Below are 23,309 nucleotides of genomic sequence, written 5' to 3' on the forward strand. Positions count from 1 at the left end.
TGCCATGTTCTGTTGCCTTGGGCTACCTAAGGAGATCCTGATGGATCAGTGGACCCCTTTTATGTCCAAAGTGACAAGGGAACTGTGCAAACTGCTAAAAATTAAACAATTGCGCACCTCAGTGTACCACCCTCAAACTAACGGGCTAGTAGAACGGTTCAATAAAACCCTTAAGTCCGTGTTAAAAAGGTGGTTTCTAAGGATGGAAGGGATTGGGACATGTTGCTACCCTATTTGATGTTCGCCGTCCGTGAGGTACCCCAGGCTTCCACAGGGTTCACTCCCTTTGAGTTGTTGTACGGCAGACACCATAGGGGTCTGTTGGACGTAGCCAAAGAGACATGGGAACAAGAGCCGACTTCACATAGGAGTATAATTGAACACGTGGCTAAAATGCAGGGCCGGATTGCGGCGGTCATGCCCATCGTGAAAGAACATCTGTTAGATGCCCAAGAAGCCCAGAGGCGCACATATAATAAAAGAGCCAGAATCAGGTCTTTTAACAAGGGCGATCGGGTGTTAGTACTGGTACCCACAGCTGAGAGTAAGTTCATGGCCAAGTGGCAAGGGCCATATGAGGTTCAAGAAAAGGTGGGGGAGGTAAATTACCGGGTGTATCAGCCCGGAAGGAGGAAACCTGAGCAGCTTTATCATGTAAACCTGCTAAAACCTTGGTAAGATCGACAGTGTTTAGTTACAGACGTCACTCAGGGCATATCACCAGAGAGTTCTCTACCTTCAGCCAGGGATGCATCCTGGGGAGAGGTCAGGATAAGTGATACTCTCACTAAACAGCAGCGACGGGAGTCTCGCTCACTGGTGCAGCAGAATACCGCCGCGTTCTCAGAGCTACTGTACCTGGTAAGACTACAGTTCTCCAACATGACATTGTCATCGAACCTGGGGTAAGGGTGCGAATGAGACCATACCAGGTACCCAAAGCCCAGAGGCAAGCCATCACGGCTGAGGTAAAACAGATGGTCCAGTTAGGCATCATCGAGGAATCTCGGAGTGAGTGGGCTAGCCCCATCGTACTGATTCCAAAACCAGACGGATCGTTACGCTTCTGTTACGATTTCCGAAAACTAAATGAAGTGTCGAAGTTTGACCTTTATCCAATGCCCACGGTGGATGAGCTGATTAAGAGACTGGGGCAAGCCCAGTACTTTACCATGCTCGATCTCACCAAGGGTTACTGGCAGGTACATCTCACGAAATCGGTGAAGGAAAAGACCGCCTTCATAACTCCGGAGGGTCTATATCACTATGTGGTCTTACCTTTTGGGTTACATGGGGCCCCGGCTACATTCCAGAGGTTGATGGACATAATGCTCAAGCCTCATATGGAGTACGCGTACGCGTCCGCGTGTCTAGATGATATTATCATCTTTAACACCGACTGGCATACGCATCTATCCCAGGTACAAGCTGTGCTGGATTCTCTCATAGCCGCGGGGTTAACGGCAAGCCCAAAAAAATGTGTGATAGGGCTAGAGGAAGCGCGATATTTGGGGTATGTGATTGGCTAAGGAGCTATCAAGCCCCAAATCAATAAAGCTGAGGCCATAAAAAATTGGCCTAAACCGTCAAGTACAAAGCAGGTGAGGGCATTCCTTGGCATCCTTGGGTATTACCACCGGTTTATACCTAATTTTGCAGTGAGAACGGCGGCCCTGACCGATCTCTTGAAAGGAAAAAAATCGGTAATGGTCCGGTGGAACCCTCAGGCAGAAGAAGCCTTTCAGTCCATGAAGTTGGTCCTATGTGGACAGCCGGTCCTCATCAGCCCCAACTTCAAGGAAACCTTCATTGTACAGAAATATGCCTCGGAGGTAGGCCTAGGTGCGGTATTGTCACAAAAAGTGAATGATGAAGAGCACCCGGTCACCTACTTGAGTAGAAAACTTGTCCCGGCAGAGAAAAACTATAGCGTGGTAGAGAAAGAGTGTTTGGCTATTAAGTGGGCCTTGGAATCGCTACGTTATTATTTACTCGGTCGTCAGTTCTGCTTGGTGATGGCCCACTCACCCTTAGTATGGATGAGAAATGCCAAGGAGAGGAATGAGCGAGTTACCAGGTGGTTCCTGTCACTGCAAAATTTCAGTTTCTCTGTAGAACATCGCCCTGGGAAGTCACAGGCAAGCGCGGATGCCCTGTCCCGTGCACCCTTTATGGTGTCAAATGTTCAACCCCACAAGTTTGAACAGAGGGGGGGGGATATGTGAGGCAGTGACCGGGATCGTATACGAGAGATGTTATATTTACCCCAGAAAGTGTACAGAGACCTATTAAATCCATTGGAGTGCATTACAGTCACAAACTCACCTGTTGCTGCAATGCAGGAATGAAGGTGAGCATTGACCTGGTCAGGCTATCTGGCTAAGGCAGATTAAGTAAAACCCGGCAGGGCTTTCACTTCTCGGGGGAGGCTACAGAAATACAGTGGGGCGGCCTTCTCCCTCCAACCCGGGTTTTCCTGTGGCTCTTGCCACAGGTCCTTTAAAAACCCTGCATTAAGGATTAATGTGGTTCTATGTTGGAACCTGCTAGGAGCATAGCAGGAGAGCTCAGCAGGATTGAGTGTGGCTGAACCCATGCCTGCGAAGGCTCTGTACCTGTCAGGCTCTGACAGGTACAGAGTCTGAAATCGTTGTTTAAGGACTCGTGTTAACCCGGCTGTGAACCGGAGGACTTTTCTGTTTACTTGTGAGTTTCTGAATAAAGCTGTTTATGTTGAACTTGCTTGGGTCACTGCCTCAGTTACTGCACGGTGTGAACACCGCTGCCTTACAGCTGTTTGACTTTGTGTTAATGGACTGCCATCTCTGAAATTTTAAGGATGGAGGCAACATGGTGCTCACTGTATCCCTCTGCTAGTAAAGCCAGAATTGAGCCCTTTTCCTCACTCAAGACTTTTCTTTTCAACTTCTTTGGCATGGTTAACAGTTTTTTTTCAGTAAAATTATTTTTGGACTATTCCTAGCACTTGTTTTGCCATCCAGCTTGTCCTATTGCAAGAGAATTGTGAAGACCACTGCAGTGTTTTTTATACTTTCCCTCGTTACATAAGATTTGGTTCAAGGTGATCACCTAATCAGAAGTACATTAACCCTCAACCGGTGAGGTGGGGTTTGCCACACCCTAGGGAATTTTTGTTCGGCTGCCATTCATTGAAAAATGCTGGTATGAGGATAAGTGTCTCACTAGCTTCCATCCATTTGAGGGTGTCAAAAATTTGTTATACTTGATGTGCCCAGTGGATGGGGACGACTCGGCGCCCGGGCCTTGTTATTAGCTTTGGGGGGATGCCGCGGTGGCTGGCTCCCGAGGCCATACCCTGAGGTCACTCTTAAAAGCTAGGAATTGGAGAAAGGTGTATGGGAAAGGGGAAAGTTTGTGACGCCACCTGTGGTGTCTGGTGAGGATCACCAGTGCTGCTACAGTCCTCTGAGGCCGGTGGTCTGGCAGCTTAGTTGATGTGGCTCCCCACAGGTGGAGCGGGGCTTCAGGGCATCGTAGGAGAAAGGATGCAGGACAGAGGGGACCCAGCCGGGTCAGATGAAGAATAGGCACACTCACAACAATTCACTTCAGTACCTTTACTGGTGATGTTTCAGGCACGATCCAGAGCACTGTAGGGTGAAGGGTGCATTTCAGGACTCTCCCCAATGAGCGGGTGTGGTGCCTCCTGTTTCTTGCCTTTTTATGATAAGTTTATGACCTGCCTGGAGCTAGGCCTAACTTGGTCTCTGTCTTGCACCGACTGACCTGGTGGTAGGTCCTTCTGTTGGAGATTACACTCCCTGGTCTCTTGGGCCTCAGTGACTCCTGACCCTGGTATAACGGTCAGCTTTTGGTGTTCCTGGGACATGTAGTTTGCCAGGGGTTCCGGTTGTTTCTGCTGGTCCTAGAGATCCCTGCAGACGCGGACCCGGTGTCCGGTAAATGGTCTTGGGGTGAGCTGGGTAAGCTCCTCTGCCCCCTACGTAGCTCGCTTACTCCACTTGAATTCGGCCATGCTCGGGGCCCTCACTAGGCTTCACACTGGCAGTAGACCTTGCTACTCTTCACCGCTCTTATGGCGTCGGCACGCCTTAGGCTCACTGACTGAGCTTTATGAGTCTGAACTCTCTCTAGAGGGACTGGAACTACATCTGTCCTCTGAGGAAATTGTCCTCTAGACTCCTTACAGACTTGACTGACTGACTGCCTAGCTCCACCTTCCCTATTTATATCCATATCCGGGCTCCCTCTGGTGGTCTGAGGTGGAAGGTGGAGGTGTGTGTATGCTATGAGGGCCTCTTGTGGAGGAATCCATCCATGCACCCCTCTAGGATCTGTGGCACCAATGCACAGCAGGGCGCCACATACTCATGTGTAATCAATCGCCAATAAGAAAATGATTAAAACAAACGTGATCTTTGCATTTTCTGTAAAAATAAGAGATTTCTAGACACTGGGGTATAGGAAACCCCACATCACCAGTTGCGTGACAAAAAACCCAGCTCACCAGTTGAGGGTTAAGTAGAATGAGGTGTACTGTGGTTGGAATTCAACTGACACTGGACTGGAATGGCTGTCAGACATGTAGAGATGGGGATTTTTAGAAAACTGTGCATTGGCACCCCTGCAATTCTCTCAGATAATACTCAGTTTCTTCCTGAAACTGATTGCAATCACAAATTCTTTGGTATTATTATCTTCATTTAATTTGCTTGCAAGGAAAAAATACAAAAGAGAATGAAGCAAAAATCAAATCATTGATCATTTCACACAAAACTCCAAAAATGGGCCAGACAAAAGTACTAGCACCCTCAGCCTAATACTTGGTTGCACAACCTTTAGCCGAAATAACTGCGAACAACCGCTTCCGGTAACCATCAATGAGTTTCTTACAATGCTCTTCTGGAATTGTAGACCATTCTTCTTTGGCAAACTGCTCCAGGTCCCTGATATTTGAAGGGTGCCTTCTCCAAGCTGCCATTTAGAGATCTCTCCACAGGTGTTCTATGGGATTCAGGTCTGGACTCATTGCTGGCCACCTTAGAAGTCTCCAGTGCTTTCTCTCAAACCATTTTATAGTGCTTTTGGAAGTGTGTTTTGGGTGATTGTCCTGCTGGAAAACCCATGACCTCTGAGGGAGACCGAGCTTTCTCACACTGGGCCCTACATTATGCTGCAAAATTTGTTGGTAGTCTTCAGACTTCATAATGCCATGCATACGGTCAAGCAGTCCAGTACCAGAGGCAGCAAAGCAACCCCAAAACATCAGGGAACCTCCGCCATGTTTGACTGTAGGAACCGTGTTCTTTTCTTTGAATGCCTCTTTTTTTTTCCTGTGCACTCTATGTTGATGCTTTTTGCCAAAAAGCTCTACTTTTGTCTCATCTGACCAGAGAACATTCTTCCAAAACGTTTTAGGCTTTCTCAGGTAAGTTTTGGCAAACTCCAGCCTGGCTTTTTTATGTCTCAGGTTAAGAAGTGGGGTCTTCCTGGGTATCCTACCATACAGTCCCTATTCATTCAGACGCCGACGGATAGTACGGGTTGACACTGTTGTACCCTCGGACTGCAGGGCAGCTTGAACTTGTTTGGATGTTAGTCGAGGTTCTTTATCCACCATCCGCACAATCTTGCGTTGAAATCTCTCGTCAATTTTTCTTTTCCATCCACATCTAGGGAGGTTAGCCACAGTGCCATGGGCTTTAAACTTCTTGATGACACTGCGCACGGAAGACACAGGAACATTCAGGTCTTTGGAGATGGACTTGTAGCCTTGAGATTGCTCATGCTTCCTCACAATTTGGTTTCTCAAGTCCTCAGACAGTTCTTTGGTCTTCTTTCTTTTCTCCATGCTCAATGTGGTACACACAAGGACACAGGACAGAGGTTGAGTCAACTTTAATCCATGTTAACTAGCTGCAAGGGTTATTTAGTTATTGCCAACACCTGTTAGGTGCCACAGGTAAGTTACAGGTGCTGTTAATTACACGAATTAGAGAAGCATCACATGATTTTTCAAACAGTCCACCCCCTTCTTTAGGTTTGGTGTGGAATTATATCCAATTTGGCTTTAAGACAATTCTTTTTGTGTTTTTTTATTGAAGACAAATTAAATGAAGATAATAATACCAAAGAATTTGTGATTGCAATCATTTTCAGGAAGAAACTGAGTATTATCTGACAGAATTGCAGGGGTGCCAATACTTTTGGCCACCACTGTATGTGTATATATATATATATATATATATATATATATACACAGTACAGACCAAAAGTTTGGACACACCTTCTCATTTAAAGATTTTTCTGTATTTTCTTGACTATGAAAATTGTACATTGACACTGAAGGCATCAAAACTATGCATTAACACATGTGAAATTATATACTTAACAAAAAAGTGTGAAACAACTTTGTCTTATATTCTAGGTTCTTCAAAGTAGCCACCTTTTGCTTTGATGACTGCTTTGCACACTCTTGGCATTCTCTTGATGAGCTTCAAGAGGTAGTCACCGGAAATGGTCTTCCAACAATCTTGAAGGAGTTCCCAGAGATGCTTAGCACTTGTTGGCACTTTTGCCTTCACTCTGCGGTCCAGCTCACCCCAAACCATCTCGATTGGGTTCAGGTCTGGTGACTGTGGAGGTCAGGTCATCTGGCATAGCATCCCATCACTCTCCTTCTTGATTATATAGCCCTTACACAGCCTGAAGGTGTGTTTGGGGTCATTGTCCTGGTGAAAAATAAATGATGGTCCAACTAAACGCAAACCGGATGGAATAGCATGCCTCTGCAAGATGTTGTGGTAGCCATGCTGGTTCAGTATGCCATCAGTTTTGAATAAATCCCCCAACAGGGTCACCAGCAAAGCACCCCCACACCATCACACCTACTTCTCCATGCTTCAAGGTGGAAACCAGGCATGTAGAGTCCATTCGTTCACCTTTTTTGCGTCGCACAAAGACTCGCTGGTTGGAACCAAAGATCTCAAATTTGGACTCATCAGACCAAACACAGATTTCCACTGGTCTAATGTCCATTCCTTGTGTTCTTTAGCCCAAACAAGTCTCTTCTGCTTCTTGCCTGTCCTTAGCAGTGGTTTCCTAGCAGCTATTTTACCATGAAGGCCTGCTGCACAAAGTCTCCTCTTAACAGTTGTTGTAGAGATGTGTCTGCTGCTAAAACTCTGTGTGGCATTGACCTGGTCACTAATCTGAGCTGTTTTTAACCTGCGATTTCTGAAGCTGGTGACTCGGATAAACTCATCCTCAGAAGCAGAGATGACTCTTGGTCTTCCTTTCCAGGGGCGCTCCTCATGTGAGCCAGTTTCTTTGTAGCTCTTGATGGCTTTTGCAACTGCACTTGGGGACACTTTCAAAGTTTTCCCAATTTTTCGGACTGACTGACCTTCATTTCTTAAAGTAATGATGGCCACTCGTTTTTCTTTACTTAGCTGCTTTTTTCTTGCCATAATGCAAATTCTAACAGTCTATTCAGTAGGACTATCAGCTGTGTATCCACCTGATTTCTACACAACACAACTGATGGTCCCAAACCCATTTATAAGGCAAGAAATCCCACTTATTAAACCTGACAGGGCACACTTGTGAAGTGAAAACCATTTCCGGTGACTACCTCTTGAAGCTCATCAAGAGAATGCCAAGAGTGTGCAAAGCAGTCATAAAAGCAAAAGGTGGCTACTTTGAAGAACCTAGAATATAAGACATGTTTTCAGTTATTTCACACTTTTTTGTTAAGTATATAATTCCACATGTGTTAATTCATAGTTTTGATGCCTTCAGTGTGAATGTACAATTTTCATAGTTATGAAAATACAGAAAAATCTTTAAATGAGAAGGTGTGTCCAAACTTTTGGTCTGTACTGTATACTTTATATACATATATACTCTTTGTTTTATATTTTGCAGTTTTTATAACAAGAATGTTGTTTAGATGGGCAGACAGTGAGAGATGTCACGTACATATATATGATAAATTTTCATTTTAGTCATAAGCACAGTGGAGCAAACATCTTAGGTTTCTGCCTCTCCTGTGCCTCCACCACAGGAAGGCAGAACATTGGTTACCATGACTACCACTATGATTGCAGCAGTAGCCAAAAACTGCTATCACACTCCTATTCAGAAAAGAAGTCAGGGCAGGGTTGTGTGTAGCTATTCAATCTTGATATCATATGGACAGCGACTGTGTGACCAGATTGTCACATTTTATGTACAATTTTAATGTTTCATTGTGTCTGTACATAATTTTTGTTGCATTCGCTTTACAATCTAAAAGGCTCACCATTCTGAATAATATTTAAGGGTTAAATGTAATTATATAATCTCCCCTTCCTCTCCCATATGTGGCATGTAATCTGAATATATCCATTCAGTGTAGCTGGCAAATTACTGGCTAGGATATTAAAACTAAATATATAAATAAATTAAAGAAGTAGAAATGCCTTTTCAGGTTCTAATTATTGTGAAATAAAAGTGACTAAAAAGGTTACGAATGAGCCCTGGGGTGAACTGAGAGCTATAGGATATACTCTATTAGATATGGGGCTGCCAAATTTACTGTCACTTTTCCCGCAGTTCATGCTGAGCTGATTACTTCATTCCTGACCTGAGGACACAACCTGTTTGCGAGTGAGAATTAATATGAGATGGTAGATTTGTCTTTATGAGCGCACAATGACAAGTGTGCGGAATGAGTTCTGCTGCTCTGCAACAAGGACACTGATGCACTGTTGTTCTTTGATTTGCTAGAAAGGTCAAAGCTCAACTTCAATTGCCAAGACATCTATGAACCATGTTTCCCCCAAATAACATAATTATAATCATAAAAATAGCACTTGCAGACAGTTGTCAGATGATTCTAGTCCTTTATTCTTTACTTATAAGCCATAAAATAGGAAAGGTTTGAGCGCTATAGCCGCCACCGCTTGTAGCTTGTCTCTATATATCTTTTAGAGAAAGCAGAACAGTATATATTAAAGTAATAATACAAAATAAATAATTCAGTGATCGCTTTGACCTTTATATAAAAGAATTGTCTAGATAGAGAGGCTCTATAGATATATCCTATATTAATACAACATGCATTTCGCTAGCCAGTATGTGACAAGTGTGCAAATCTGTCAACTGTGTTTTAGTGGTGATCCATTAGTGAGATGAAGTAAGCATTCTCAAGGTTGTCTGAAGGTCACAATAGTTGAAAGCAAGCTGATAGCTAATGCATTGTGCCGATAGTTATGTTTTCTTCTAGAATCTTGTTTTTTATTTTTGCTTTGTTCTTTTGTGAGTTTTGATCAAAAAAAAGGGCCAGAAGACATATAACCTTTTTATGATTATAAAGTTGTTGTTACCCTTATAGATCCTTTTTCACAGATTAAAATGGAAGGTGTATATTTATTAGTTAACGTGAGATTTTATCTCTAGGGAACAAAATATTGACTTGGTCCATATCATGCCACGTTATACAGCTGTTGTCCTTTTGAAGTAATGTTTCCAGGGGATCATACAGTTCTTCAAGGAGGCATCATAAAGTGATGCCTGTAAGGACTATATATAGAGTCATGGCCGAAAGTGTTGACACCCTTGAAATTGTTAAAGAAAATGAGGTATTTCTCCCAGAAAATTATTTCAATTACAGATATTTTGTTATACACATGTGTAAATTGGAACAACAAAAGAAACAGAGAAAGGAAAGCAAAATGGACAAAATTTCACACAAAACCCCCCAAATAGGGCAAACAAAATTGTTAACACCTTTCTAAAATTGTGGGTAAACAACTGGGTTTCAAGCATGTGATGTTCGTTCAAACTCACTTGTGGCAAATAACAGATGTGGGCAATATGAAAATCACACCTGAAGCAGATAAAACCGGTAGATGTTGACTTAATCTTCACATTTTGTATCTGTGTGTGCCACACTAAACACACGGAGAACAGAAAGAGGAGAATTGAACTGTCTGAGGACTTGAGAACCAAAATTGTTGAAAAATATCAACAATCTCAGATCTTGATGTTCCTTTGTCCACAGTGTGCAACATAATCAAGAAGTTTACAACCCATGGCACTGTAGCTAATCTCTCAGGATGTTGGTGGCAAAGAAAAATTGATGAAAGGTTGTAACGCAGGATGATGGATAAGCAGCTCCAATCAAGTTGCAAAGAAATTCAAGCTGTCTTGCAGGTTCTGAGTGCATCAGTGTCAGTGCGAACCATCTGTCGACATTTGAATGAAATTAAATGCTTTGGCAGGAGGACCCTATTGCTGACAGAGACATAAAAAAGCAAGACTGCAGTTTACCAAAATGTACTTGATTAACTCAAAATCTTTCTAGGAAAGCGTCTTGTGGACAGATGAGACCAAGATAGAACTTTTTGGTAAAGCACATCATTCTACTGTTTACATAAAATGGAATGAGGCCTACAAAGAAAAGAACACAGTACCTACAGTCAATTATGGTGAAGATTCAAATATTTTTAAGGGTTGTTTTGCTGCTTCTGGCACTAGGTGCCTTGACTGTGTGCAAGGCTTCATGAAATCTGAAGATTACGAAAGGATTTTAAGTCTCAATGTAGAGCCCAGTGTCAGAAAGCAGGGTTTGCATTCCAGTTCATGGGTCTTCCAGCAGGAAAATGACCCCAAACATACTTCAAGAAGCACCATGAAATGGATGGAAACAAAGCGCTGGAGAGTTCTGAAGTGGCCAGCAATGAGTCTGGATCTAAATCCCACACCTGTGGAGAGATATTAAAATTCCTATTGAGAGAAGGCACCCTTCAAATATAAGAGACCTAGTTCAGTTTGCAAAAGAAAAGTGGTCCAAAATTCCAGTTGAGAAGTGTAAAACATGTTGATGGTTATTGGAAGCGATTGATTGCAGTTATTTATTCCAAAGGGTGTCCAAACAAATATTAAGTTGAGCAAGCCAACTATTTTTTCCGGCCCATTTTTGGGGTTTCGTGTGAAGTTATGTCCAAGTTATGTTGCCTTTTTTTCTTTCTTTTTTTTTGTGTTGTTCCAATGCACACAAAGAAAATAAATGTGTATAGCAAGACATGTGAAGTGCAATAATTTCCTAGGAGAAATACTTAATTTTCTGGAACATTTTATAGGGTGCCAACGCTTTCGGCCATGACTGTATGGCCATGCATGGGTACTATGCACATGTCTTTGCAATGTGCATGAGCCCTAGGAGACACTATATTATAATCTGAATGGGCAGATAGTTAAAACCCTGTTACAGATGTTGCTGTGTGAGCTAGCATTGCAGAAAAGAACAAATGCCACATTCATAACTGACATTAATATTCGGTGTTGCTACAAAGTCTACAAGCCAGCTGTTAAATCAAGCGGAACAACGGAATGGAGCAGGTTTGGCCCAAAAACAGAGATGCCGATATTTACTGCGAAATATCTGCAGACTTTTGGCTGGTTATACCATACTATTGATTTACTAGCTGAAAATCAAAAAAGAAAAATGAAAAACATTTAAACCGAAAACATCAAATTGATTAAATGTGTTTGTCCAGTTAATTGTAAATATCATAAACAAGAGAAAATGATTTTCCTGCTGTATTAAATTACTTTGTTATCAGAAAGCATTTGGTCTTAAAAGTCTTAGAAATTTGAAACCACTAATTGAAATGTTATCAGTTTAATATTTTGCAGAACTTCTCAGACATAAAAATGGTGTTTCCATAGTTATTAGTTTGAGTTAATTAACAATGTTATTATTTTTTTTCTGTGTAATTATTGTTACAGCATTATTTAATTTAGGTATATAAAAAAACAAAACTGAATACGACATTAGTTTTATTTATTTTACATTTCATTTAGTTAAAGGAACATTCCAGACTTGGCTGATGCACAGTATTATGCCCAGTGTAAGGCTTGAGGGCCATATACAACACATTAATGCTTCTGTGTCAAGCACCGTCCCCAGCCTTACTCTATTTATAACACAGTTAGCGCCATATATTAGAGAGGCAGAACCAGACATATCACTGGCGTAAAATGTGCTGTGGTACAGGCACCCAAGGGGCTCACTTACATCTCCAAAGCAGTTAAATTTGTGCATTATGAGGAGCTATAGGTCTGCACAGGGTCCACATACTATTCTGCACAACGGTCTCCACCACCCAGAGAAACTTAATGCTTCCACTGTCAGGGATGTATTCCATATGTCCTTGCTGAGTGGCAATTCAGTAGCAAAGACGTATAAGATACATTCTGTTAATGGACATATCTCTACCTGGAGCTAAGGCTCATTTTTAAGCTGAGATTTTCAGTAGTCACAATCCAACTCGAGATATCAAATGTAAGGCCAAGTGCACACGCTCAGTATTTGGTCAGTATTTTGCAACAGTATTTGTAAGCCAAAACCAGGAGTGGGCGATAAATACAGAAGTGGTGACATTTGTCTATTAGGCTATGTGCCCACGATGCTGAATTGATGCTGATTTTTCCTGAGTGTTTCTGCCTCTCCCTGGCAGAAAAAATGCATGCGGATTTTACATGCGCTTTTTCTGCCAGGGAGAAGCGTTTTTTAAGCTTTTTTGCATACATTTTCAAATGCGTTATTTCAAGCACTTTTCCAAGCGACTATGAGCATTACTTGGAAAAGTGCTTGACAAGTTGGTCACACAATATAAATCCATGCAACTGGACACACCTGAAAAGTAAATAAATTGTTAAGAAATAAAAGAAGAGAAAGACTTTAATTTTTTTACATGATTTTTTAAACTCCTTTATTGGGGAAAGAAAATATAAAAAATACACATATTTGGCTTCACCTTGTCTGTGATGATATGGCTTGCCCATAATGCTCTTCAGGAATGATATATAGTGGACTATTATAACTTGTGCCGCAGTGGTCAGTACGTGGGCCATCACAGATTAGCTGTTCCCAGTAAAGCACAGTTTGTACGGCAGAGTCATTTTTCTCTCCTGTAGAGTGGAAGCTCTTGTGGTCAATGGAGTACTATTTCTCCCTTTCTCTCTATGTCCTATACACTGTACACTCTTATGATGAGAGAGGTCCTCTCTCTCCATCTTCTGTATTATGTAAGCTCTTTAAGTCAGCGGGGTCCCCTGTCACTCTCCCCCTTTCTTTCTCTCTCTTACCTCTCCTCCACATGTAATTACAACCTTTCCAGTATTGAGATTCATGCAAATTTATTCAATACAAAACAAATTTTGAGAGAAAATTCAGCAAATTTCAAAAGAACTGTTCATCTCACCTAAATAGTGATAAAATATAAATAAACTATTATGTGATGTTGTTTTTATAAAAGATAGAATGAAAAGCAATTAAAAGGTCACATATACTACAAATTGGAATAAATAAAAACTACAACTCATCCTATTGAAACTAAGCCCTTATACAGCTCCGTCAACTGAAAAATAAAAAGGTCATGTTTCCAAGAATATTGAAAATATTTTTGGTTTTTACAAGGCTTTTTTTTGTGTAAATATAGTAAACCCACAGCTTTTTCACTTTTTCATGATCTAGGGCTGGGTATTGGGTTATTTTTTGTGGCTTGAGCTAACGATTTTATTGATACCATTTTGAGGAAGGTACGATGTTTTGATTGCCTTTTATTGCATTTTATTGCAGTGTTGCAGCCACTAATAAAACGTACAACTGGTGTTTTTATTGTTTTTCTTGTTACACCGTTTACCTATCAGATTAATTTTTTTCATATTTTGAAAGATCGGACTTTTCTGAACTCAGTGATATCAAACATCTGTATTTTTTATTGTTTTATTTTTAATGGGGTAAAAAGGGAGTGATTTGAACTTGTGGTTAGTTTTTTTTTTTACTTTTTACTTTATTTAATAGTCCACTTATGATACTTGAAGCTGCAATTGTCTGATTGCCTACACTATGCATAGCAGTGCTTTGTATAGCAAAAATAATGATGTCTATGAGTGCCGGCCATGGGCCGATGTTCACAGGAGGAGTGTGATGACATGCACAGAGGTCTTCAGCAGACTCCTGGCTGTCATGTGCCCCTGCGATCATGTAACAGGGGCACAGATGGATGGGATTTGTGACGCGCTTCCATCCGGCATGTGTTAAATTCAGCTGTTAGTGACTGACAGTGGCAGTTAACTGGTTAACAGCCGCTAGTGGATCGCTGATCCACTGTGGCTTTTAGAGCCACTTAATGGCTGATTAAATGAGCCATCAAGTGTGGAGAAAGATGTGCAATGAGCATGTAAGGCTGCATCAAGGGCAGAGACACAGCCAATGACGTAAATACACGTCATTGGTCGTGAAGTGGTTAAAGGGTATAGTCTTCAAAATGGCAGTACTTCTGGGGAGTTTCCTATGTATTAATGCCTGCAAATGGAGCTCTGCAAATGCAATAAGGTGACAGAAAACCATTCCAGCAAAACTTGTGCTCCATCGCCTTCTGAGTCTCACCGTGCCCCAATAGTAATGTACAAACACATGTAGGGTATTGCTTTACACAGAAGAAATAGAGTAATAAATTACAGGGTACATTTTTTTCTTATTAACACTTATAGAAATGAGAAAATTAGAGCTAAATCTACATAATATTGTATAAAACGTAATTTTTCATGTTCACGGTAAAGAAATCGGTGAAACATGCGTGCGGTAAAAATGTTCACTGCACCTCCAGATGGATTTTTTGAGGGTTCAGTTTCTGAAATGAGGTCACTTTAGGGGGGGTTTCTGTAGTTATACATTAAGGGCTCTGCAAATGCAATATGGTGAATGAAAACCAATTCAGCAAAAATTGCACTCCAACAGCCAAATGGCATGAGACTTGCTGTGCACCCTAACAGTAGAGTACTACCACATATAAGTTATTGCCATAGTAAGCAGAAATTGAGTAGCAAATTGTGTTTTTTCTCTTATTGCTTACAATTTTTTTTATTTTGACACAATATTGCACGACGGTCCCTGCGTTTATAAAGTATTAAGTTTGATTTTGACAATGTGCCAGATGTCTACTTTCAGAAGACATATAGATAAGGACATCTAATATTAACTTTTTATTTTGTAATTTAGATTTTATTAAATATTTATTTTAATGTATGAAAATTGTCCTGGGTCAAGAGGCACAAATTGTTGAATAACTTGGCAGTGAAATGGCTAAAATATATGGATACCTTCGAGGGCAATTTTGTTTAATCTAAATACATGTATTTTGAGCTAAAATAGTTTTCAATTGCGTTTCATTAAAAAAAATTGCAACATTTGCCTTCTATAGACCCTATTTGTTGGACTGTCTATTGCTGATTGCAGAATGAGGAAATCATAAGTCAGCCCACTCTAACATAAAGTTTGTAACTCTTTTTTTTTTTTTGCTGATATTGTTTCAGCTGAAAAGGTCAACTCTTTTTTGGTGTGTTTATAAATCGGCTGAGAGGAGCTCAATAAAAGACAGATAAAAGAGTTACAAACTCCTTGTCAGAAGGAGCTCATTGATGGATTCCATTTGCAGCCAGCAATGAACAGGGAAAAAATTATAAAAAACAAACGGTGCAAAATATTAAATGGATCACTAAGGCAAAAATAATTTTGAGCCCCAAATACATGTAGTTAACAAAAAAAATGTCTTCCCCCAAAATGTTAATTTCCTTTAACAGTAAAAGGATCAGGCAATTTTAAGTTTTTGCACTATTTTCCTTCTCTTCTTTCAAGAGCAATAACATTTTTATTTTTCTGCCGACATTGTCAAATAAGAGGGGTTTTTTTCAGACAAGTTGTTCTTTTGAATAACTTCATTCATTTTGCTGTGTAATTAACTGGAAAACTGGAAAAAACTTTTAAGTGAGGTGAAATTGTCAAATAAAATGGCATTCAATGCACAATAAAAACTTGCAGTTTTTATTTAAGTAATGATATATAAATTCATAAAAAACTATTTTTTGCTTGTTTCGTCACATTGAGACCTGTTACATTTTCATTTATTGGGTGAAGAAGCTGTGCAAGGCCCATTTTTCATATCTGTATGCGGTCCGTTTAATAATGACTGCATATACGGACATACACACACCGATTGTATTGAATGGTGGTGCGCACATGTCAGGTTTTTAAATCTGGTGCTTAGCCTCGCTCTTCCCACTTGCCCTGGTGCAGTGGCAAGTGGAGTAATATTTGTGGGGTTGATGTCAGCTGTTTTATGGCCGCTGACCTCAAGCCCAAGGTTTAGTAATATAGAGCTGTCTGTAAGATACCCCCATTACCACCGCACCAGGGCAAGTGGGAAGAGCAAAACTAAGCACCAGATTTGGCACATCTTATGGCTGTGCCATTTCTCTGGCAGCTGAGGGCTGATGTTCTCAGTCTGGGAGGGGGGCAATATCCATGGCTCCTTCCCAGGCTATTAATGACAGCCCACAGATGTATGTTTAGCTTTCATGCCATTTTTTTTAAATTATTTATTTAAACAATAAAGTACAGAATAAAAACACAGAGCGCTGATTATATATTACACTGACATATTTCTATCTATCAAGTTCCTCATCAATATGTTTATTTTTGAACATCTTTATTACATAATAGTCTTTAATTTCTATGCTGTAATTCATTCCATATGTGTCACACTGATAGCAAACTAACAGCACACGGACTTCACGCAGATGTCACATACGTTCACACAGAGGGCACACAGACACAGACCTCACCAGTACTGTTGTTTCCAGCACCAAAATCATCAGGAAGTGTGAAAGAAGTCCTTGAACTTGTTTTTTTGCATGGCAACCTAATGTTTTTTATTGATAACATATTGCAGTTGATACGATGTTTTGATCGGTTTTTATTGCATTTTTTTTGCAAAGTTGATGCAACTAAAAAAAATGCAATTCTACCGTTTCCACTTTTTTCCCTTTACAGTTTTTACCATTTGGGTTTCTTAATTTTATATTCTGACAGAACAGACATTTATAGATACAACAATACCACATCTGTTTATTTATTTTTCTTTTATTCAAATCTTTATTTGTACTAGGAGAAAAGGGGTTTACTCAGATTTTTATATTTTTTTTAAACATTTTTTTTTTTACTTTCTACTCCCCCTAGAAGACTTTAACTTAATATTGTATGATCACTTTTGCCATGTTTAGCAATACTTCAGTATAGGCTAGCATCCATATGAGCAACGTCTGCAGGAGGTCCGTGTCTGTTATGGCACCCCATCAGCACCCTGAAACTGCATCATATGGGAACTGATGGGCACTTAGAATGGTGTGACTTGTGTTGTAAATGCCACTGTCAAAGAATGACAGGTTAACAACTGTGGGCAGTGCTCAGCTGATGGCTGAATAATACTTCCTGATCTGCCTGGGTTGGGGTGGGCTCAACCTTGAACCTGCTCCAATCACCCACTTCCAATGAGTGTTGTACACATATGGTGCTCATCATTAAGGGGTAAAGGAGCAACCACAAGGGCTAGAAGATCAGCCCTGTATGTTCTTTACATATAATTTGAAGCTTGTGATTATGGTCATGATTCACCAAGAAACCCATGTTGCTATAAGATTACTTTTTCAGGCCATTTCTATGTATTTATTTATCCATAGAAACATTCCCTAAGAATTAGGTTATACTGTCTGTTAAAACTCATAACCTATCCATAAGTCAGTCAGTTAGATATTTTGTACATTTCATTTTCTATAATATAGTTCTATAATCCCAGTAAACAGTTTTGATAATCAGTATGATGAGGTTATGTTCACCTTCATGTGAGAAGGTTTTTTTTACATATTGATACAGTGCAGGTTCTGTATAGCAGTATAGTACAATAATTCAGATATGTCATGCAATATTTCTACTATTTCATCAGGGTTTTTTTCTATATAGTTTATTTTCAGCACTAATAACAGTTTAATAATTTCATAAATATATAGCTTATCATGAGCTTACGTAAAGAAAATAAATCTATGAAAATCACTCATACAATTCATCGTAGACACAAAATGCTATACCTTATATTGACAATAAATAGTAATGGATAACATAAGGCAAACTAATATAAAGTATTTTGTCTGTGCAAGGGAAATAAAAAACCAACGAAGGAAATGAAATTGTAAACTTGTGAAGAATAATAAACTATAAACTTTTTTGAAGTTTTCTTCTTCTTAATTGACAGATTAAAGTCCCAGATGGTGAAGAGTTTAATAATGTTTTCAATAAAGCACAACTTTATTATAACATATAAATGTCCAACAAATTATTTTTATGTTATTTACCTAAGATGTAAGAGACAATAATGTGTAAAAAGGTAGAAAAACCTGCCATTCCAGAAACATTTGGCATCATTGATATGCTACTATGGTCAATATGAGTAAATGCCAGCAACGATAACTATAAGAAACTGCTTTGGCTATACGAATCATGCTTTTACTGATAGACTAATTAATAATATATTACAAAGATGTTTTGTTTTTCACCATTGTTTAATGTGTTCCAAAATAATACATAGAATTCCTGCAATGCCAAGCACCCAGAAACAGCTGACTGCAGATCAAGGTCTTTTCCTTTTGGAAAATACCTTAATCTGGCTGAAAAACTCAAGTTATGTGCAAAAGTCAGCATTAACTTATGGTGGCATAGTAGAGCAAGCCAAGCTTCTGTAAGAGGTTTATATGCAACCTTATTTTTTCCAAGGAACCTTTCCTTGCCTAGGAAAATTGTGACTGAGAGCAGTATTATAAAACTGATTTGAGCCTTAGGCCACTAGAAATTTAAGGTGTTAAGTAGCGCTTAAATTCTGCTGTGTACTATGGCACAAATAACTCTACAGGATTACTGATACTGGAAGCCTGTGCTAGCATTTCTTCTGCGGTGTTGCTATCAGTGTGTCAACAGTGGGAGAAGAGGGTTGCATTGACAATCCAACACAATGAGCAGCGCTTTGAACACATTTTATAAGTGGTCATAAACTTGTAAAAAACTCATGAAAGAATAAAGTTACGCTAAAACCAAGCACACCATTGTTTTTCTTATGAAATTCTCAATAAGTTTGATGTGTCACATGACCCTCTCCCCATTGAAAAAAAGTTAGATCCAAAATGGCCGACTTCAAAATGGCTGCCATGGTCACCACCCATCTGGAAAGTTTTCCCCCTCCCATATACTAATGTGCCACAAACAGGAAGTTGATATCACCAACCATTCCCATTTAATTTAGGTGTATCCATATAAATGGCCCACCCTGTAGAATAAATGTATTTTAAGCCACTGAAGTTCTGTTCCATCAGTTTGAAAATCAGAATATGCATCTTTTGTTTGTTTGTCTTCCTTGCTACAACTGCAACACAACACAACATTTTCCATAAAATTTACCCTGTATATCATTTCAATAATGCTTTTATTATAGACATAGGAAGAATACATTATCTATAGAAATGTATTTAGACCATAGCAACATTTCTTTACCTATATAGTATTAATTTTTAATACCTATGAGAACATCCTATGATCTTTATAGCTAGGCCTTGCTTTGGGTTTCCAAATCCCATATAAAGTCCTGCATCTTTGACAGTAGTAAGAAGAAGTTTTGTACCTACTTCTAAAAAAAATCTAGATTGGAGATAATCTATTTTGGTGACAATATTATATACTATCATAGCCTACATAATGCATATTTTTATATGATTGATATTATCCCAATTATTTTAAAATACTTCCTAAAATTAAATTCTATCCTGGAGTTCATGTCATTTCTCTATGTTGGTAGATCAATTCAAGTCTGTCATTACAATGTCATACTCAATGTCTTATTACTTAGATATGAACATTATGAAGAATGTGCTCTAAAATCAAATAAATGACATGAGAAAAAAATTGCACTATTGGCTCAAATTGGCTTAACTTTAATCATTTCAGTAATGGTTCCTATTTATTTCTGCGCAGGTTTTCTAAGCACCGGCGATCAAGCTGCAAAGGGAAACTATGGCCTTCTTGATCTCATTCAAGCCTTACGTTGGACTAGTGAAAACATTGGATTCTTTGGTGGTGATCCTTTAAGAATTACAGTTTTTGGATCTGGTGCTGGTGCATCATGTGTCAATCTGTTGACTATGTCCCATTATTCAGAAGGTAACCGTTGGAGCAATTCAACCAAAGGTATTATGCAGGTTGCAAATTTTGTCATTTTTGGTGTTTGCATGCGGCTGTGTGTGACTGTCCTCTGGCCTCACAATAATTTTCAGTCACTATCATTTTTCCGTTGCCATCGCTGAGTGCAATTAAAGTGCTGCTGACTGGCTCATGACTGATGTGTTTATTAAAAAACTTACTAGTACAGTTTAGAAATGCTTGCACATCACAAATACACATTGCTTCTGTTTTTTCTTAAATGTGTTGTTTTTTTTTTTTAAATATCCTATGAACCACACAGAATAAGGTCAATTGTATTCTGTCATTCTTCAGTGGCAAGTTTAGTTTCTCACAAGAACCCTTGGCTTGTAAAAGCAAAATACAATTTTATTTTAATGGTTGCTGCTCAGGAAACATTGTCTAGGTTAAAAGAGGAGTTTCAAGATAAGACATACTCACTGAAAATTCATGAGTGGAATTTATTACTGTCTGTGAGAAGTAACTTTAAATGTTTTGCATGCATGATTCCAAATTGTCAGGGCTTTGAGCTTTTAGTCATATTTTATTGTACTCTAAGTTTCTTTTTTCCTTGTCCTTTTCGGTTCCACCCAGTATAATGAAATTTAAGGTTTTTCTGACCAATTTTGGCCCAATTCACACATAAGATTTTAATGGACACGTTCAATCCATTTTTTTCATGGCCAGAACACAAACCTATTAAAGTCTGTTGGCCTTTTGACTTGTAATGTTTTTTACGGCTCGATTGTCAACAAAATAAATGTCGGGAATGTGTCCAAGTTTGGTACAATTTCCATGTTCTGTCTGTTTGAAAATAGAGTGAATTTGGTGTTATGTGCAGTAGTGTTGAGCCACTCCCGTAGTGTTAGGGTTCGGTTCGGTTCGTCGAACACCGGCATGTTCGCCGAATGGTTCGTCGAACGGTCGCCGAACACCGTCAAAACCAATGGCAGGCAAACAAAAACACATAGAAAACACACAGAAAACAACTTCAAAGGTGTCCAAAAGCTGACAAACTGCTCAGAAGAGCCAACTAATACATGGAAAAGTGAAAAGTACATATAGTCATGCGAAAAGAAAAGAGGTGGAGGAGTAAAAGGAGGAGACACAGATATAGGCATGTCATGCCCTTCTAAAATCAAGAAAGGCTGGAGTAAAATTCTAAAATCAGCCTACCAACACCCAGACGTCGTGACAAGAAAATTAAAAAAAGAAATATCTTTAGGTAGAATGGCGGTTCCATTCAGAACACTTTCCTTACAAGACTTAGTGGTATCCCCGTTGGGAGTTGTGCCCAAAACAGAACCCAATACATTCGGACAAATCCACCATTTGTTATATCCAAGGGGTACTCTACACTGAAACTGTCTATTAACAATGATTAACAGTATTACTGTGAAAAAATCCAGTTACGCTTTTGGTACACGAACATTTATCGAACATAACCTCGAACAGCCGAATTCTTTGCAAATCGTTCGAGTTCGTCGAACGACTCGAACACCGCCTAAAACAGCTTGAATTTGAGATTGGCGAACAGTTCAAGTCGAACACCACTCCTCTCTAATGTGCAGTTAAGAAAGGTTAAGGTTAGTGTAACTGAATCGACATAAAGATTTGCTATATAAAAGTTTTACATATACTGCACATATATTACTTTACATTTTATCGATATCTAATAATTTTCCCCACATAGGTGACCTGTGGGAAAATAAAGAGCTAATAGATGTTACTAGATGTGAATCTGTTATCAAATTCTGATAAAATGTGGGCCTACAAATCTGTCCTTCCTTACCTTTGCTTTTAGATCAAAATAACCTAAGATTTATGGAGGAAAATAACGAGCTTAAAAAAAAAACATGATTTTGTGACTCTCTATCACAAGATGTTTATGATATATGCACCTGTATGTGGTCACCCATTGGTTTTTATGGTATATAGTATTGAATGTTTCCATGAGAAAATGGATTTCTTAACTAAATTGAAGAAAATATTATGGTGGGCACATCAGTATATGGTACAAGACATATACTGTTCAGTAGCTATTAAGCATTTTTATATCTTGTACATACTTTATATATATATAAATTTCAGTTAGATAATTAAAAACTAGAGATCAGATCATCATTTCAAGAAAAATATATTTTACCTCAAATTATTACAAAATTTTTGATTTTTCCAAGTCCAAATTTTTTGTGCTATTTTGCTTGTGAATCCAGAAAAAATGTTACCCAGCCAGCTGCAATTCTGCTGATTTGTAGAGGTCTAAGAAAAGATTGAAAACAAACAAAAACAAAAAAAAATAATTCTCATCTTGCTGTTTACCTACTTTCTGGCACAGCTTCCTCTCTTGTCTTCCATGCTGTACCCTCCAGCCTTTTCTTTACATGTCCACAGAACTCAATATCCTCTTCCTCAATCTTCACTCTGTACCGGGGCTTCTGGTGCTCAATAAACCTCTCATGTCATGACACATATCAAGACATGGGTGGCCCAAGACCTTCTTAGTGCGTTGTCAAGTCAGAGGCCTAATCAGGGCCAGAATCCCTGGTGAAGAGTGAAGAAGGAGTAAGATGATATATTCTGCCTTGAGAAGTATCGAAGAAAACAGAGGGAGCTGTACAGAGGGCCAGGCTGGGAGCTGTGGTTGCAGGGCAGATAAGTGGTGAGGCGAGTATTGTTTTAATGTTTTCACTTCCTTCAGTCCTTCTCATTGTTATTGGCACCCATGAAGTTTAAGTACATAATGTGGAATATCTCCTGAAAAAAATGAATCAAGTGAACCAGTTTTCTTGCATAGAGCACTCATGTTAAATGCAAAAGAGCAAATGATAAACAATAATTTAAAACAAAAACAATGGGAGGGAAAAATAGAAAACCCAAAGCTTGCTGTGTCACTGGTATTGGCACCCTTTACATTAATTTAGTATGGAAACACATTTTGACTCTCCTGTGGTAAATCACAAAACTGATTTACTTGTGATTAGTTGTGGGTGCCCATGTGACATGAATTAGCCAATGAATGATGACTTCAGTGTTTTAAAAAGCCACAGGTTAGGCCCTGTTCCTTTGTCACAATGGCGAAGACAATGGAGCTGTCTGAGGACATCACAACTGCTATTATTAGCAAACACAAGACTTCCAGAGGGTATAAGGCCACCTCCAAAGACCTTGGTGTCCCAGTTTCAATAGTGCGCAA

At 39.4% G+C, this 23,309-nt stretch overlaps 1 protein-coding gene across 7 annotated transcripts in view; it reads left to right on the forward strand.

Moving 5' to 3' along the window:
• The window catches only part of NLGN1 (neuroligin 1), a 1,206,163-nt gene that overhangs the window by 1,129,022 nt on the left and 53,832 nt on the right, over positions 1 to 23,309 (forward strand). For 4 of the 7 annotated variants that reach the window (XM_073674916.1, XM_073674915.1, XM_073674919.1 and 1 more), the window contains one exon: positions 19,910 to 20,122. In XM_073674916.1, coding sequence (XP_073531017.1) covers positions 19,910 to 20,122 — 213 coding nt within the window. The remainder of the gene's footprint in view (positions 1 to 19,909; positions 20,123 to 23,309) is intronic. The other 3 variants (XM_073674918.1, XM_073674920.1, XM_073674922.1) reach the window with 1 other exon arrangement.

The sequence above is a fragment of the Phyllobates terribilis genome, unplaced genomic scaffold (assembly GCF_046119375.1).
Source record: "Phyllobates terribilis strain yellow unplaced genomic scaffold, ASM4611937v1 Scaffold_3__8_contigs__length_932513732, whole genome shotgun sequence".
NCBI lineage: Eukaryota > Metazoa > Chordata > Amphibia > Anura > Dendrobatidae > Phyllobates > Phyllobates terribilis.